Source organism: Lonchura striata, chromosome 8, assembly GCF_046129695.1.
Source record: "Lonchura striata isolate bLonStr1 chromosome 8, bLonStr1.mat, whole genome shotgun sequence".
NCBI classification, from domain to species: Eukaryota; Metazoa; Chordata; class Aves; order Passeriformes; family Estrildidae; genus Lonchura; species Lonchura striata.
The window spans coordinates 15,482,100-15,500,568 of NC_134610.1; the positions used below are offsets into that span (position 1 = coordinate 15,482,100).

The following is an 18,469-nucleotide window of genomic DNA, read 5'->3' on the forward strand; positions in this document are numbered from 1 at the left end:
CCAAGGAGAGCTACCACAGTGCAGGCAACCACAAAAACAGTCAGAAGATGAAGCATGCCATCACCTTCAGCCTTCAAACACCCTCAGCCAATCAGTGGCCACAGGGACTGCAGCAGGAACCTGCCAAGCATCCACCACTGACCCCAAAGCCCCTTCAAGGAGGAGGAAGGAGGGCAGGCAGAGCACTTGCCTTTCCCAGGCTGTGCAGACATGGCTGAGGGGCAGAAGGACAGGCTGTGGGGGCATCCCAGCATACCCCACTCTCCCTAAGGGCCACGGGACAGCCCAAATATGATGGGCAGCAGAAACCCTAACCGAGTAAAGCAAGAGGGCAAGTCTGCTGATGGGGCCACCCTATCCCATGGAAGTGGCTCACAGAGAGCCTGTTGAATCCAGCTGTGTCCCCTCAGCCAGAGAGCAAAATGTGATAGTACAGATGCCTCTCTCATGGCCCTTGCTCTGGAAGAACTTAGTCAACCAATGACCCCACTGCAAATGAGTTTCCCCTTCTCCAAGTCCCCACAGATAAGCACAACAGAGGTGAGGGGAACACCAGGACAGGCACCATGCCCAGCCACCCGCCTGCCCCTCCAGCTCTGGGGTCCCACAGGACCATCCCACCCTGGCAGGCACCCCCCAGCCCGTATGAGTGCTCCATGCTGAGACAAAGCTGCTGGAGAAAGGGCATCCACCTGCACTGAGAGCGGCTGTGGCCAGCAGAGAGGCAGCATGGGGGACCCACCGTTTGGCAGGCGATCCCGGTCCCGTTGGCCCAGGCTGCAGCGACCGTCTGCGGGGAGCCTTCACCGGGTGGCAGGACGGGCAGTGGCGGGGACAAGGAGCAGCGGCTGATCCCAGCCCAGCGTGGGTCCTGGTGCCAACCTCACCCCCCTCCGCCCCCGGACGCCGCTTGCTCACGCCTGGTGGTGCCAAAAATGTGGCGTGCAATTCCCTGACCAAATAAGGCAAGAACGACCATAAACAGGGACCCCCCCTGCACAGCCAGACACCAGAGTCCCCATCCTGGCTTGGGACAGGCTGGAAAAGAGGAAAAGTGACAACAGAGAGGGAAAAAGATGGGAGCCCCTTGAGCCCATGCTGACTCCTACCACCACTGCTCAAAGTGCCCCATGGGACAGCTGGGAAAGACCCCTTATAGATGGGCTTCTTGCAGCTGCTTCTGCTGGCAGGGGTCAGAGGGCAGCCTTCTGCCTGCAGCTTCACCCTTTCACAGTCAAAGCTCATCTCCAAACTGGGGCAGTGTTTACAAATTCAAGGTGCCGTCATTCCCTATTGCCACCCTTCCTGGCACAGAGGACAGCTCAGCCAGTGCATGGAGCCCTGACACCTGCCAAGACCCCTAAGGGGGAATGGAGAGGAGCCCTGGGGTACTTCTGCAGCCCCAATATTCACCAAGACCCCCACAAAAGTACAGAGGTGAGTCCTGGGGTACCCCTGCAGCCCTGTGAGGGGCTGGGGTGCAGAAACTTTGGCCCAGGGTCCAGAGGAGAACACATGCAACGAAGCACTCGGGTCTCTGCAGGCAGGAGGGGACTGCCAGGCAGTTTTGACAGCTTGAGGGTGGACCCACAGCACCCCAGCCTGCACATAGCCCACAGCTGAGCCTGCACATCACAAGTTGCCCGTTTAATGCCCTGTGCCAAGGCAAGTGCCCATGCCAGCTCTACACTGCCGCCCCAGGTCTGGTTCCATGTGACCACCATAGCAGAGACACTCTCGCCTGCCCCAGGCACCCAGAGCCCCCACCCTCCACTGCGAGCACCGCCATCCACTGCTCCCACTCGAAGCAGCCGGTGACCTTCAGGGACATCAGGGACTGCAGCTGTCCCTGCTCCAGGAAGGTCTCTCCAGATCTGGCCAGGAAAACCCAGGCATCTGCTTGGCCATGGGTGGCCTTGCCTCCAGGACAGGGGCCCACCACCCTTCGACATACAAGTACTGCCCATTCCTGCCAAGTGGGTGACAGCAGTCAACTTGCTGCAACAAAATGGGTGCACAAAGGGCTTATACCAGCTCTGAGAGATGCAGCAGACCCTCGAAGGCCAGTAAGACATCCTCATCCCCTAAGGGTAACTAAAGTACATCCTGCCATGCTTGCAGCGTGACACAGTAGCTGGGATACCTAATGGTCCTGCAGACATGGGGTTTGGATTTCCTAAAGCTCTGGGGCATAAACTAAGGCTGGACTCTGCTTGTGCAAACAGCACGTTGACAGCTAAGTGCTGCAAAGGACCTAAGCTCTCTGGCACTGTGGCAGAAGGCAAAGTCCACAAGATCTTGCTCTCCCAACACATGGTCACATTGCTCCCATCAGCAGCCATCTGTTCCCAGCTCTGCTGCCCAGAAGTGCCCCCTATCCTGGGGAGGGGGGTACTTCCATGTGGACACTTTGGACGACCACCTTGTGAGCCCTAACCTTTCTCCAGGTGCTTGCTGGGCAGGGGTGGCTCAGCCCAGGCCCCCTCTGCACTCTCCTCGCGCTGGATGTTGAAGTTCTCATAGGAGTCCCACCGGATGAGTGGGTCAGACGTGTTGTAGTCCACAGAAACACTGGGCCCGTTCTCCAGGTGCTCCATACCTGGAAAAAGGCAGAATGGTCAGGTAGGATGACAATGGGACCAGCAAGGATGGGAGGGGGGAATAGGTCGAGAAAAGTGCATGCAAGCAAAAAAGTGCAGGAGCCAAAGGGCAAGGCAGGAGACTCCTGTAGGAAAGGCAACATCAAGAGATGGATGAGCACAAGATGTACATCAAGACTCACAAACAAGGTGTGCAAGACTGCCTGGGGCTTTTGGGATTGTCTAGAGACCAGAACACAGATTGGCAGTGAGTGTGCATGGGTCTGGACTTTCTGAACAAGGGAGTCCTTCATTCCCAAACATTCCTTCCATCTCTCCTGGGCCAGAAAGGGCTTTGGAGAGCAGCCTCCTGGAGAAGAGAGCGAGAAATATGGGGCATCCATGGGTGCTCCTCGATCAGCCTTACTGCCTGGATGCCTCACTCTACCCTGGTGACAAAGGAACTGCAATGGGGTAGGTGGAGGTCACAAGGGAGGGAGCAGGGGATACAGCTGAGGAGAAGGAAAGGAGATAGCATCCATCTCCAAACCCCCATGGCACTGAGCCAGCCATACCTTGGATCTTCTCAGGGCCATAGGAGAACACAAACTCCACCTTCCCATACTCAGGGAAGCGGTCATCTGGCAAGGAGAGAGCAGAATAAAGGGACTATTTCCATCCATAGCTCCAGTAGTAGCCAGTCACCCCAAACAAACCTGCAGACCAGCTTAAGGCTGGGAGCTGCTAGGGGATATCCCTGCATGGGGCAGTGCATCTTAGCCCCCAGAACAACCCTGAGGCAGCCCCTCAAAGCAGTAATGCTTTTGGCTCTGAAAGGGATGATGGTGCCACCACTTCCCAAGCAGCACCACACCCTGCAGATGGAGCTGGGGTGCCCTGTTTTGGCGGGGGTGGATCTGGGATGGGTGCCCAGATGTCCCCATGATGACACCAGAGTTACAGGGGGCAGGAGGATGAGGCAGTTTGGAGCAGGGAAGTGCCAGGTTACCTCTGAAGGCCTCATCCAGGTCCTCCTTGCCAAAGACGATGTCAAGATCATGCACAGCACACGTGTGGAACTGCACACGGAAAATCACGTCACGGGTAGGGCTGCGAAACTTCTTGTGGTAGCACTTCAGCTGCAGAGGGGAATAGGTGTGGGCCATCAGGATAAGCCCCCAGATCTCAGGGAATCTGGGGAGAATCTGGGGGTCCTGAGGCAAGACTACCACAGAACCTCTGTCTGCTTCCTACTCCGGGGCTGAGCTGACGATCCTTACCAAGATATCACCCTTGAGCAGCAAGCCAGGCTCAATGGTGATGCAGATGCCCGTCTGGCTGTCTCCTTGCACATTGCTGCAGAGAGGAACAGCAGGAGGTTGTGAGCTGTAGTACAGAGCCCCCCAAGAAAAAACCACCTCAACCAGCCCTTCCACCCAAATCCAGGCAGAAAAGGTGCAAAGCACAGAGCTTGCCCTCCCTGTGACTGGGGCGGGGTGGGGGGGGGGGGGGGGGGAGACCCATCCATCACCTCAAGGGGCACATATTCCCAGGTGGAAGGAGGACGGGAAGGGGAAACTGAGGCACAGCACAGCAAGGGTGCAAAAACTGCTGGGTGGGAGGGTTTGCCCAGGTTCCAAGTGCCAAACATAGGCTATCAGCCATCCACCTAGCTCCGCAGGGGCTTAGGACACAGAGGGAGAAATCTCTGGGAAGACTCTTCTCCCTGCCTCAGTTTCCCTGCGGGAAGCCCTCCCCTCCCCTCCCAGTGCACTGCCGACAGGCTGCCGACGGGCGGTGGCGTCAGCAGCGAGGAACAAGGGAAGAAAGGAGTTGGATTTCACAGGCAAGATAAACCTGGAGTTTATTACAGGCATCCCATAAACAGTCTATTAAAAGCTGAAAGGCAAGGCTGGGATGGCAGTAAATCTCAGCTAACGGGGACCCATGGCTGTATAGAAGTGAGATCCTGGGCCTGGGGGTTGAGATGGGAATATTTTAGAGGTGAGGTGCTCTGGTTCCTCCAGGGAGACCAGGAGCCAGTGGTCCCACCCAGACTGGGATGTGGTGCTGGCAGAGTGTCTTGGAGGCTGGAGAAATCAACTCCTGCCTTCCTTCTGCCAGTGCCTGCTCCCAGGATCAGAATCTGAAAAAAACTGTGGGGAGATTAAAACAAGGGGAAGATTTTTTTTTGGAGAAAGAAAGGATATTAGCTCAGCTGGTCAAAGCATGGTGCTAATTACACCAAGGTTGTGGGTTCAATCCCCATATGGGCCATTTACTTGAGAGTTTGACTCAATAATCCTTGTGGGTCCCTTCCAACTAAGAATACTCTGTGAACTCTGGGGGCTAATCCAGACAGGAAGAGCAGTTCTGTAAGCAGGGAGAGAAGAAATGCCTTCATCTCCCAAGATGCCTTCATCTCCCGGATGTCCCCATCGCTTTCCCCACTCCCTCCGGGGACACGCCGCCCCAGGCTCCGCGCAGCCCCAGGCTCCCTCTGCTGATATGCCGAGTCACTACAGCCCTCTCAGCAGAAGGGTCCAGTACGGCCCAGTACAGCCAGTGACCACCTCCAAAAAAAAAGGAAGCCCTTTTTTTTTCCCTGGCCCCCAGACGGACCAAGCACAGAGCACAAGAGCACAGGGGACTTGTCCTTGATCCCCTCCATCCTCCCCCGCTTGCCATGCCCCCCATGCTGGGCAGGAGGAAAGCCCCATGGAGAGGAGATAGTTACTAGATCCCCGAGGTGTAGACGGGCTGCATGGCCTGGTAGATTTTCAGGAAGGGCCGACAACCTGGAAGACATCAAGGCGGGGAGAAAAGGCACACTGCTGTTAGCCGGCTGGGCGGAGGGGCCAGGGGAGGGATTAGTCACGGGGGAGAAATCCAAACAGGGAGGAAGCCAAAGCAAACAGCCGCTCCCTGCCCCAGGCAGCCCGCACCGACCAAGGGCAACATCTGCAATGGGCAGAAAGGATGCTGTGCATGAGGTGAGAAAGGGCAAAGCCCTCACAGTTTGGGTCCTGTAGAATCTAGGGCAAGTGCTGGGCTGGGGAAAGGGGTGGGATGATGATCTGGGTGAGGTACCAGCAGCACCAGACGGGGCACTGCATCCCAAACCCCGGTCTGCAGCCATCCTTGGAAAAGCTGTCAGAAAAATATTGTCACCCCACAGCTCAGGTTAGTGTCCAGCATCGGGAGGGCATCCTCTGAGGGCATCTCTGCCAGAAAAGGGTAGCACCCTGCTATTATGAGTGAATAGTCTCTGAGAGGAAAAGGGGAATTCAAATTGCCAAGGAAATGGTGGAAAACATCCCCCAAGGAGGACAAGCCTGCCGAGGCAGTGTAGGATGGTGTTGTGGGAAGCAGCAGGCTGGGGAAGCAGCTGGGGACACCTACCACCTTTCGACTCAAAGTTGGGGATCCCGTGCATGATGACGTGGTGGAGGAAGAGGGGCTTGTTGTTCATCTTGATGCTGCCAGAGAGGAGCCCACTGAAGTAATGGATGTACCTGGAGGGCAGACAGGCAGCTCAGGGACAGAACCCACAGAAGAACATCCACCTTGGACCCCTGCATCCAACCATTCTATGGGGAAAAACCCAGCTGCAAAGGCCTGCCAGGACCCACCTCTTCTGGGATGGCTGTCCCACCGGCACCACCTTGTCCTCATAGAAGCGCTTCATGGCAAACCTGTCCAGAGCCTGGTCAGCACTGTGGGGATGAAAGGACAGATGCAGCTGAAGGGAAGTATTGGCACCAGCACCCCAGCACCACCGGCATGGAGGTCACCAGTGAGCCCCAGGGCCACCCCAGGACCTCACGTCTCTCTCACCTGGCTGAGATGTTGCTGTAGTGCATGTAGGCAGCCACTACCACCCCCAGCCGGCCACGGTTCCCCTGCAGGCACACAGCAGAAGGGGTGTCACTGAGCACCCAGGCACAGACATCCCACAGAGGCACACACTGATCCCTATAAGCATACACCAGCCCACAGATGCCCCAACCCTCACAAGACACACACCAATCTACACGTATGTGCTGACACCTACCCACACACCAAACCACAAACCACTGCATTCTCTACATCTCTCAGCCTCTGAGGCTGCTCAGCCCAATCCCTGCAGCCCCACAGAGCCCCGGTGACGGGTGCTGCCCACCTTGTTGTGCAGCACCACCACGTTGTGTGCTGCTGCGTTCAGCCACGTGTCCATGGCTTTGCAAATGCTGCAGATCTTCTCCAGCGCAGGGGTGTGCATGTCAGGCCATCCAAAATCAAGCACCTGAACAGGGGAACAAACAGCCTGGGGTCACAGACACACCCATGCCGCGTTCCCAGCCTGCCAGTGGGCAAATCCCAGGGCACATAGGCAGGGTAGGCATTACTGTGTTGCTCTGACATGCAATCTCCCAACCCTGCACCCCACTGCCCAGATCCCTGGCCCAGGGAGGCCACCATGGTCCCAGATCTCAGGCCCTTCACCCCAGGTTACTTGGCTCAGCTTCTGAAGGCTCCCCCATTCTCAGTGGGATGAGGACAATGCCTTAGGGAGGTCTCCAGGAGATCCCAAACAGCCAGTTTTGGGCTGAGAAGGGGGGGCTGGGAGGGTAATGGGAGTCAAGCTGAAATACCACAAACACAGTGTGAAGTCTCAGTGCTTTTCTCAGGGTTTTTCCCAGCTAGATAGAATAGAAAAGGTGGCTGTTTTTCCCCTAGACATCCTGCTGCAGGGAGCTGGTCCTGCAGACAGGCCTGCCCTGAGGCCCCTGAGACCTTCCAGCTTCTCACAACTGTGACCCACCTTGGGGTGAAGTTTGTTGACATCACGTCTCCGCTCAGAGAGGTTGAAAAGCTTTAGGGAAGATGAAAAACAGAGTGAGAGAACATCTTCCTTGCTGCCACCTCACCTCTTCCTCACCCCAAAGCCTTTCCAAATCCTGCTGTGAGAGGCTTTCTCAGACACATTACCCTGAGTAACATTTTGCCATACGACAATACAATGACCAAAAACTCCCAGGACGTCTGAAAGGGATGGGTAGTCTTCCATGAAGAAAAAAATCTATCCAGCATAGTGCAAAGACCCTCCCTCAAAAGAACCCAGACAGAGAAATGGATGCAGTATACATCCCCTGCAAGTACCCATCCCCAGCAGCTGAGCACCCCAACCCCTCCAGCAGCCTGACAGGGACCTGGCTGTGCCCCTTACCACATAGTTGTTCCCATGCTTGGACTTGAGCATGTGAGCCACTTCACGGAGGTTGCTGGAGTAACTCTGCTCCTCAGCTGTGCTGGGGTAGGAGACAGCAATGATCCGCTCCGTGATGTACACCAGGTCCAGCTCACAGCTGCTCTCCATGGCTGCAGTCAGGCTCATGCTTCTGGACAAAGAAGGAGACCATTGTCAATATACGCACGGTGGGGAGACACAGGGACCCTTCCCCACCCTGCAAGACAGGCTGGGACACATGGGGACACAGCTGCCTGCAGCCTGTCCCCTGCTCCCAGTCCTCTTGGAGTATCTTAGAGACCCTGGTGGGTCATAACTCCTGTCCCTTCTTCACTGGAGCATCTCCCAGGTATAGCACCTCTGGAGAAGCAGGTCTCAGTGGAAGGGAGCTTCAGACAGAGCAGAGATAGTCATCAGAAGGGGGAAACTGAAGCAGGTACCTGGATGTTTTGCAGCGTGACTGCCCACTCCTGGGGGATTTTGTGGCATCCTAAAGAACCAGAGAGGAAAAGCAAGTTACTGCCATGACCCAGCCACAGCCAGCACAGTGATCTTGCTAGACCTGAGTGTGATGGTGCTGCCAAAGTATCCTACCTCCACCACACTGCACTGAGCATCCTAACATCCCCAAAATATCACTGTCTCTAAAGCCCACCAAGCATTCCAATAGCAAAGCAGCTTGACATACCCCACATACACAACCCAACTCTCACAACCCCAGTGCTGCAGGGACCAGCTGCCACAGGCACTGTGAGGCTGGTGCCTTGCCAAAGGGTCCTAGAGAACCTTTTGGGAGGATGCTGAGCAGGTGGACACAGTCTCAGGCATGTCACAAGTCCCTCTTGTCTCCATGAGGCTGCGGGCACACCTGGTGGGACAGAGCTGCTTTGGCCCTGCCTGGAGCAGGGCAGGTTTGCTGCCCAAGAAGCATCGAGGAGCCAGCCAGGCACGACAGTTTGCTTTGGCCCCAGCTCCACTGAGCCAAACGCCTGGAGGAAATGTTTGAGCTCTTGGAGCAGGAAACTTCTATTTATGCATGTTCTCCGACCTCGAAAATTTCATCTGCAGCCGGCTTGCTTTGTGACTTTGTGACCTCAGCCGAAAAACAAAGCAGGGTTTCCAAAAAAAGCTGCTGAGGAAAAACACACTTGCACCTCATTAGTTTTAGTATCTCCAGCTAATAAGCAGAAGTCATTTAAAGACTCATCTCATGCAGGCAACCCGCCTGGAAGGATCAGAAATAAGAGATGCATCCTGCAGCTGATTCCTGGGATGCCCCATTGGTCCCCAGAGCTGCAAGACTGCTGCTACTCTCCTCAGGGTTGCAGCATCCCACAACCAGCACACCAAAGTGCACAGGAAGAGGTGGGAGAGCAGTTTCCCTGACATCCTTCACCTGCCACTTTCTGCCCACCCAGCACACTCCCAGAGCTGCTGCCATGGACAGCCAGTGTTACCCTCCACCGGCCTTTCATGCCCCTCTCAAAGTCAGGTTGTCCTGCAGAGCAGAGCCAGGCTCAGCAAGTCTGGGGCCTGGGGACAGTGTCACCCCTCCCAGCCAAAGCAGTTCCAGAAGGCAACAGCTTTGCCTCAGTGACCAGAGGTGCTTGAACATTAGTGACAATTCCCTTCCAGTTTTTCCTTAGGGTGTCCCAAATTGCCTGCTCAACCCAGAAAACCCCTAGCATTGCTGAGGGCAAACAAGGAGTTAAAATGCAAGAAAAAGAGAGGTAAAACCTTTCCTGGGAGAGTCCAGGTGGTGGAACAAGCCTGAACCTGAATATGGGCTCATCCCTGCATCATCCACTAGTGATCAGGATGGGATCCCCACCATGGCTTGTGCAGTGCCTCAAACATCCATAATGGAGATCTCTGGGGTCCCACACCCACACCCACCAGCCAGGGGAGCCCCATCAGCTGCAGCAGCTTCCCAAAACCACCGCCTTTCCCAACAGAGAGCTGACATGGGGAAACCAGGAATCACCCCCAGCTCCCACATGGGTCAACTGAGGCACAGGAGGGCAAGCATGGTGGGGACGCCAGAGCCCCTCTCCCTCCCCATACCTGGATAGCAGTGAGCCTCTTGCTAATCCATTTCCACGCCATGGCAGGTCCACTCCTGGCACCCTGCAGACCCGGGAGAGCGGGTGCCCACAGCCAGGGTCCTCCAGTGTCCCCTGCCCCAGCGAGAGCCCTTGAGCTCTGCCCCGCTCCCCAGGCTCTGCCATGCTCCCCACCCCCCAGGCACAGCCAGGCTGCGTCTCTGCCGCCAGCCCCTGCACGAGGAAGAGTCAGCCTGCAATCAGCTGATAGGAGCCAGCACTCCTGTCATTAAACACTCCTGCCCGCTGGGCTGGGAGACCTTGCAAACGTCCCCTGTGCAGAGAGCCTCCAGCCAAACCAGTATAACCCAGTCCAGCCCAGCACAGGACGGGTTGGTCCCAGTCCTGTTGGGTTGAAGATCCCTCTGCCAACCCCACCAAGAACGTGCCTTCCAGTCCCAAGCTAGCTTGGCATGTCCCCAGGCTCCTGGCAGCACCCAAAACCTGCAGGTTCCTTCTGCTTGGAAAGGGTGAAGAAAGGCACAAGAAAGGTTTCAGAAACATCAAGAAACTGCCCTGAAACACAGCAAAGCCAGCAAAAGAGGCTTCTAACTGGATTTTTCTGAGGATGCTCTTTCTAAGGGCTGGAAACATGCCCTGGACAACCAAAGGGATTAGGAAAAGCCAGATCTCAGGTGAGGAAGGCTTTCATCCTCTTCCTCATGGGAACCATCATGCCTCCATCCCTTGGGTACCAGTCCCAACACACAGGGAGGCCAGCAAGTGGCTGCAGGCGGTGGGGGTAGCTGTCCACGTTGACTTTGGCAGTGCATTTGTCTACACTGTCTTAGCAATTTCATGTTCACAGATTAAGTAACAGATCCCCAGCTCCAAGACAGGAAAGTCAGCTTTGCAGCAAAAGCCTCAGCCCCCAGTGTGCTGGGCTCCACCACCACCTCTGCCACCAACCCTGGGCATCTCCCTTTGCCTTTGGCATGGCCACCATCACCTTGGCTGGCAGGGAGAGAGGACTTCAGGATCCCAAGTTTTCCATTGGGAACCTACAGGAGCATTCCAGGCTGAGGGATTTTGGCTGCAGGGGGTGCTTGCAGCAATGGCACAGATACAAGTGACCCCCTAAGAGGTCTTGAGGCAGTGATCAGCCTCCATGATTGGTTGCACTTACCAGGACTTCTACCTGCTTGGTGATGCTCTCCCCCAGGGATGGCTGCAGACAGGAGCAGGAGAGGGTGAGAAAAAGGCAAGCAAGAGAGGAGAGATTGAGAGAGGGACACACACACAGAGCAAGGCCAGGGTCAAAAGTTCCCCCTGGCTATTTCTGGTGCTTCCTAGGAAATGCACCACAGTTCTGTTCCCTTCCCTGCCTGCCAACATATCCTCTCTTCCTAAAGGTTGGGAATTGCCCAAAACACAAGTGACGAGCTGGGATACTCAGGTACCAAGGATGCTGCCATCCTGCCTCTCAGCCACCACCACTGGCACTGGACCACTGTTGCCAATGGGAAGCATTTGGCTGAACCCTGAGCTTGTTCCATGATGGGCACCTGGGTGCCCCTCACATCTCTAGGATTCCAGATGGATCCTCCATGGTCAGACCCTACAGCTGGGAAGTAAACAACAGGGCAAGCACAGTGCAGTCCCACACCCAGCCTGGCAACTGGCCACCAGCAAGACCAGCTCCCCAAGATAAGCCTGATCCCACAGGGCGAGTGAAGGACCCCAGTGAGAGCAGAGCCAGGGTCTGAGATGCTCTAAACAGGAGGAAATTTGTTGACATGCCAATGGAGAGAGCTCTGAAAGGAGGCTGGGGATAGGAATTAACTTCCTGTAGTGGGAGAAAGTGTATGGACCCCAAATATAGGAAGCAGGAGACAGATACCTCTATCTGGGAATGGTGGTTGTGGTGCCTGAGGATGGCACAGCAAAAGGACCTAGGTGGGTGGGTCCCCAGATGGGAATCTTGGGACCAGGAGGTTGGAGGTCACCCCCAAAACCAGGCTGCTCTACTCTTGGCAGCAGGGCCAGAGCAGACATTTCCATCATGAGGCAGGGCAAACCCTTTCAATTTCCTCCCAAAGCCACAGTAACGGTCCCAGCTCAAAGCCAACATATTTTTGCTGTTGATAAGTGCCCAAGGAGGTTGGCAGGGGTGGGGGGTGCAGGCAGAGATTAAACCCGGGGCAGATAACCACCACGGGGCCCCAGGGCAGGCAGCATGTTCCACTCCTACCCCATGCTCTCGCTCACTTGGGCTCTCACGCTGCTCTCAGAGCTTGCAGGTGGTCATCCCCTACACTCACTTTGCAGGTGAGACCCCTGCCCAGCTATGGGCTGCCCGGCCCAGGGCCCCGTGTGGGGCACAGATATTGCGGCACTGCCTGGCTGCCGAGCCTGAGCTGAAACCCTGCCAGGGCCTCCTCTCCCCGGCACCTGCCCCAGCAAGCCTTGGCACACGTCTGCAGCACAAAGGAAGGGCTGCCACACCGGCCCCGGGCTATGCCAGTCTCCCTGCTGCCACGTGCCCGCTCTGCCTGCTGCCACGGGCATCGCCAGGCTGGGGACGGGGCAGGGGAGCTGCTCTGCTGGTGAAATGCTGCTGCCTGGTAGGCACCATCGTGTCATGCTCCCCAAACCTCTTGCTGGGCATGGCTCTGCTCCAGGCGACATCCCAGTGCCTGGTGCCCCCAGAGCCCAGCCATGGCCTGGAGCTGTGTGGCAAAGGACTGTGGCTGTCTGCCCAGCACCCCCACACCTGCCCTCCCCAGCACAGGGTGAACGGAGATGATGCATCCAGCTGTTCTCCCGGTGTCCAGAGGGAACAGGGTGGGAACAGCCTGCGTCGCCCTGGCCCCAGCAGATTATTAAAGGCCCCTAGGACAGACAATAGTACAGGGTGACAACAACAAGAGCTCAAATGCATGGCCTTGGGCGCCCCGAGCCAAAGGCACATCTGGTACACCCATCTCCGGGTGTGCAAGAAACCGCCCCAGCTCTGGCCAGGGAGGGAAGGCCAGGGGACCTCAGAGCCCTGGATGGTCACGTCCTATCTGCCTGTCCCTCTCAGCAACCCTGCAAGCTCCTCTTCACTGAAAGATCCAGCTCCAGGCGTCTCTGGAGTGATGGCTGAGCTGCTCCAACTTCTGCTGCTAAGCTGCGGGATGCCCTTCAGCCAGCAATGGTGTCAGGCACAGTGCCAAAATGGGGGTGCCCTTACCCCCAGCCCAGGACCCCTGTGGTTTTGAGGGTGGCAGATTCACATCCTGAAGCCCCAGGACAGAGAAAGCCCCATACCCAGAGCAGGATGCTCTAGCATCTCCAGAGCCCTGGCTGTCACCCATGGCTCACAGTGGAGGTGTCACTTACCAGCTCATAGTTGACAGTGGGGGAGCAGGGGGTCACAGCCTGCAAGGAAGCAGAAGAGAGTCACAATTAGTCCCTGAACACCCTGTACAACATGTACAACACAGGGCATGGGAAGAGGCTGGAATGCAGCATTTACCCCCCAGCCACGCCACAGGGAATACAGCACCCATCCAAGGAAGTGACAGGGGCATCTATGGCCTTGCCACCCAAGGCAGGAGCTTAGGCAGCATCCCAAAGTCAAGGCTGTCTTCCTGGGAGTGGGAGCGGGCTCAAGGCCATGGCAGCTGTGCCATTCATCCTTGGCCAGGGAGCCAAGACAGGCCCAGCCCCAGCCCCAGCCCGGGTGGGCATGGCAAGCACAGCACAGCACAGCACAGCACAGGACGGGCGCCTGATGCCAAGAGCAGCTCCTGGAACAAACCCCAGCCCAGCCTCGTGAGCTCCTGCAGCCGCCAGCTGAACAGCCCGGCTATTGTTACCTTAATTACCAGCGGCAATTACTGACAATTAACCTTGGGTTTTGTGTGCACCCCAGTCCGTAGGGAAGCAGCAGCATGCCAGGGTGGGAGAGGCAGCACCTCATTGGTGCTGGGGCAGCAGGCACAGGCACTGCAGCTCTGTGTTGGCCCAGAGGTGCCAGCAGTAGTGGGAGTGTGTGATTTGGGGCATTTTGTCCTCTACAAATCCCACCAGGAGCAGTGATGCCCAGTAAGCTATCCCCTGCCCTATCCCAGGATGGAGCTGAGATGGCAAACACCACTCAGGGGCTGGTCCCCTACTACGGCAGCATAGGGACCCACTGCACCCCACTCTGCCTGTCCTGCCCCGGGCCATAAAAAGAAGGATTTGTCCCAAGCAACCCACTTGGAGCACCCATATCCCATCCCATCCTGATCCCCAGAGCAGGATGCCCAGCGCCTGCTCCCCTCCCCGGCTGCCAGCCTGTTCCCTTCCCGTCTGTTTTCTTCAGGGGTTCCTCCTCCTCCTCCCGCTCCCTTCCCCTGCGCATTATTATTATGATTTTATTCTAATGCAGAAACGCTTCCATAAAAGGCCCTTTTCCCTGCCCCGCGGCGCTGGCCCCACGCCAGCCTCCCTGGAATGTTCTCCGGCAGCGAGCCGCTGCTGCGGACAGAGCCGACGAGGGCTGTGCCGTACCGTGTCCCGCACACTGCCGTGCTCTTCCCCCGGGGATGCTCAACAAGCGCCCCGACCCCCGCCCAGCCCCAGCTACAGGGCCAGAGATGGGGAAATGCACAGCTCCCCCACAATGGGACACACCGGTGCCACAACCGGGTAGGGTCCATGCCCAGTCCTCCTCTGCTGTAGGCATGGGGAAGTTTGCAGGCTACAAATGAACCTCTGGCTGGAAAAGCGAAAAAACTGAGGTGCCTGTGGTTGTATTTCCTTGCCCTTAAGGATTCTCTGATGAGTGATATGGGCTTGTGCTCACCCAATATCACTCTTCCCATCTGCAGAAGACAGCAACTCAGGCTGTATGGCACTTTCGAATCCCAGAAAGGCAGTTTTACAAGGACTGCAGGAATGTAAAGCTGTTTACCTCTCTCAAGTTTGGCTCAAACATGCCCCCAGTTCAAGGAGAAGAAGGAAGACCCTGCCCCAGACAATGGATCACTCCCTATGGATGTCCAGTTCCTGCCCTAGAGGTGTAGGAGGTGTACGAGGCCCCTCCTGCCCCACGGTACCGGTGAGAGTATCGCTCCATACAGCACTGCAGCACCCCCGGAACAGCCTCCATCCCTGTCCTCAGGGATTCCTGCATCCCTCCGTGCAGGGAGGGGTGCGAAAGGCAAGGGGACCCGCACACCTCTGGTCCAGGTTTTGCTTTGCCATGGCAGACACAGCAGCCTTTCTTCTCCCCTCACCGGTGTTTGCATTCCTGCAGGCTGGCCCCCGCCGCCGACCCCGCCGCCCAGCAGCCCTGCCCAGGAATGCGAGGAACGAGGCGCAGCAGGGCTGCCGCCCACCCCGCCAGCCCCCCATGGCCCCCCACCCGCCACCCGGCCCCCCAGGTCGTAGCCCCATCCCTCCCGGCAGCCACATCCCACGAGCTGCTGCCTTGACACCCGAGTTTTGCCAAGCAGAAAAATCACTTTCCCAGCAAATGAGGAGGCCCCATGGCCACGAGTGATAGGAGTCTCTGATGTCTCATAAAGGGTTGGGCACACCCTGCAGCCTTCCGCTGGAAGGCAATGATGGGCTCTCTTGCTCATCACCAGCTGTCACTATACCTAGAGAAACTCGATAGCCTTGACATGTCCAAGCCCAGAAATAAACACCTGGCTGGCAAACCCCTGACAGTCCCTGGCCACACCGCCATAGTGCAGAGCAGCTCATGAGATCCCTCTTCCACCTAACCCCTCCAGCTACAGCTCACGGACTGACCTCTGCACCACAGATCCCGACAGGACTTCAGCACCATTTCACAAGAACTGAGCGAGGCTGGAGGAATGCAGACATCCACCTCCTATCCAGGGATGAGACACCTCAGAGCCTTCTTCATGCTGCAACCACTGCTTAAACCTCCCTCCCTCAGCACCTCCTTCCTCTCCCTCCTCCTCCCTCAGTAAAACAACCCTTGCACCCCTGGAAGTGCCCAGGGCCACTGCCAGCTCCAGCAGAGCATCGCCGTGGGTTGTAGCCCCAACCTGCCAGCCCCAAGATGCCAGCAGGGCTCTGGGAGAACAAACCTCCATGGAGGGACCCTGCGACTCAGGAACGGGCTGGATCAGCTCTCCCCAGCTGGGCTGCTGGAGCCGGGCGAGCACTGGCCCACAGCCCACAGCATGGCCCGTCCGGCTGCTGGTGGGTGATCCAGGCCCATCTCTGACGCATATCCCTTCCTTTGGGTGGCGGTTTGTGTTTTTCCCTTCCCCAGGAGCTCCGATAAACATTCCGGAGCCGGACGATATCCGGGCTGGTGCTGACCCTTACTATGCCAGGAGCAGATGCAGCACTAGCCACCCTAGCCCTCGCACAGACCCCTGCACACCAGAGATGCTTCCCATGGCCAGGCACTGAGATGCTGGCAAGCCAGCCCATCTGGTATGGTTGAACCTGGAGACACACTGTCAAAAGGGATACTGACATCCCAGACCCTCCGAAAGCAAGCCAAATTCATGGCCCTTCATGGCCCCACTGTTTAGAAAGAATGTGGACCCCAAGAGAGGGCATCAAGGCACCCTACTCCCTGCAGCCCTGTAAGTGGTTCCCCTGCCCAAGCCACCCTGTGGTCTGGAAATGCAGTTGTCGAACAGGAATGTGACTCAGTGGCCACACTGGCGTCCCACAGGACAATGCTTGGGCAGCATAAATGCCTGCTCAGCCCATGTGATCCCACCTCATGGGGTCCCACATTACCCCATGAGGGACCACTTCCTCCCAAGCAAGTTCATCTCAGCTTTGTGCCACTTACATCCCAGCTGGGCTGTGAATCACTTCCCCATGCACCCCACAACTCTCTGCTCACCTCGAGACCCTGCCTCAAGTAAAGGGGATCCCAGGGACAGCCACAGGCCACAGCAACTTCCCCAGCCATTCCCCTACTCACCAGTCCCTCCAGCCCAGCCACCAAGCCCTGCTGAGCCCTCTCATAGCCACAGTGTGGGGCAAAGTGTGAGCTGCCATCAGGCACCTCACAGCAGAAGACACTTCTAGGGGACAGGTTGGCACCACTAAATTGGGGATGTTGGGGAAGGATTTTCGCTCTCCAGCACCCCTGCTCCCCATTCCAGCTGCAGCATCCTTCTCCCCTGCCAGGCATAAGGGACCATGGTGTCTGTGCTCTGGTCACCCCTCTGACCTGCACAGGGGTCAGGTATCCTCTGCCACACCACGTGCTGGCTGCTCCTGCCCTCACATTTTTTGCAGCTCTGGCAAAACTCCTGTTTATGCAACATGTCCCCGGCAGGAGGACGGCATGTTTCCATGCACACCCGCTCCCCCCCCACTCCAGCTCCACCCTGCCCAGCACAGCCCCGGTGTGCGAGGCACAGGGCAGCCACACAGAACCCCAGACCCCCGGCATGGGGGTCCCTGGGAGGAGGTAGCACCCCGTGCACCCCACAGCCCCTCTCTGCAGCCACCAGTATCCAGGGGTGCTGCTTTTGGGACTTCTTCTATTGGGTGGGGGTAACTGGCAGATGCGCCGAAGGGCAGGGGAGCGGCTTGGCCAGCGGCTCAGGGTGAGTCACTCTGGGCTGATGCTGGGGCACAGAGGTCTCACCGCTCCCAGGCTTCCCTCCAAGCATCCCCAGCCCACCCTGCAGCTGGGTCAGAGACTGTCACTGTGCCATCCTCTCCATGCCTGGACAGCACTCATGCCAAGGCAGAGGCCATCAAGTCTATGCTGTCCTTGCATTCCCCAAGAGATGCTGGGGCACCAGGAAGAGTACCAAGAGCTACTCAGTGATGTCCCCCGAACTGGGACAAACGCTACCTCCTGTCTCTCCCCTGGTATGTTGATGAGGAGCCGCCCTGTGGCCCATCCCCGCCAGGAAGGCGGCAGCAGGACCAGGACAGAGGTTACCCGGTACACACAGCCCTGCAAATCAGGGATGAAATGCCACAGGGGACACCAGCCATTCCGTCCCACGGTGGCCGTGGGGGCCACCACTGACACCCATGACACACTGGGATACACAGCACACTGGGAGGATGACGGCCCCCAGCAGCCCATGGCTGGCCTGGCCAGCAGCCCTGGCACAGGGGTATGGGACAGGACAGGAAAAACAATGTACAGAGAAGCTTCAAGGGGTTGCAGTGGAGGCAGATACACCAAAATAGCCCTGGTTTCAACCCAAATAAGGGCAGGTCCCGGCTCTGGGGTGGTTTCAGCAATCAGCCTCAGTGCTGCCAAGTGCAGATGAGGGGAAGGGAGAGAAGGTAGCATCCCTGACCCTGTCTGGGGGGAGAAGGGTGGTTTTGGGGGTCAGGAGGGGGACAGAGATGCCTCCACATGACCAAGACAGGGACTGTCCCTACTTTGCTTGCAGGCGCTGGCTCGGCACAGGGCCGGCTACAGGCAGGGATATGCTGTGCTCTAGTGCCTAAAAAGGCAACATCTGGAGGCAGCAGGTCTGGATCCAGCCCCACAGGCCAGCACGCGCCTGCCTGGCTCTGGCCCCAGAGCCCCAGCCCTGCCCTGCTCTGCCCTCAGCACCACACACGTGTGCTGCCACCCCACTGTGGGGACACCCCTCAGCCCAGGCCCA

The 18,469-nt window shown here is 57.5% G+C and overlaps 1 protein-coding gene across 11 annotated transcripts in view; it reads right to left on the minus strand.

Moving 5' to 3' along the window:
- TNS1 (tensin 1) overlaps positions 1-18,469 on the minus strand; it is a 63,482-nt gene that overhangs the window by 30,721 nt on the left and 14,292 nt on the right. For 10 of the 11 annotated variants that reach the window (XM_021526201.2, XM_077784965.1, XM_077784964.1 and 7 more), the window contains exons 2-14: positions 13,236-13,274; positions 8,250-8,299; positions 7,789-7,960; positions 7,384-7,434; positions 6,742-6,864; positions 6,417-6,481; positions 6,212-6,295; positions 5,982-6,094; positions 5,317-5,377; positions 3,860-3,935; positions 3,589-3,718; positions 3,155-3,220; positions 2,438-2,599 (exon numbers count right to left, since the gene is read on the minus strand). In XM_021526201.2, the coding sequence (XP_021381876.2) occupies positions 2,438-2,599; positions 3,155-3,220; positions 3,589-3,718; positions 3,860-3,935; positions 5,317-5,377; positions 5,982-6,094; positions 6,212-6,295; positions 6,417-6,481; positions 6,742-6,864; positions 7,384-7,434; positions 7,789-7,956 (1,099 nt within the window). In that variant the 5' untranslated portion in view covers positions 7,957-7,960; positions 8,250-8,299; positions 13,236-13,274. Of the gene's footprint in view, positions 1-2,437; positions 2,600-3,154; positions 3,221-3,588; positions 3,719-3,859; positions 3,936-5,316; positions 5,378-5,981; positions 6,095-6,211; positions 6,296-6,416; positions 6,482-6,741; positions 6,865-7,383; positions 7,435-7,788; positions 7,961-8,249; positions 8,300-11,037; positions 11,080-13,235; positions 13,275-18,469 lie in introns of all 11 variants that reach the window. The other variant, XM_077784966.1, reaches the window with a different exon arrangement.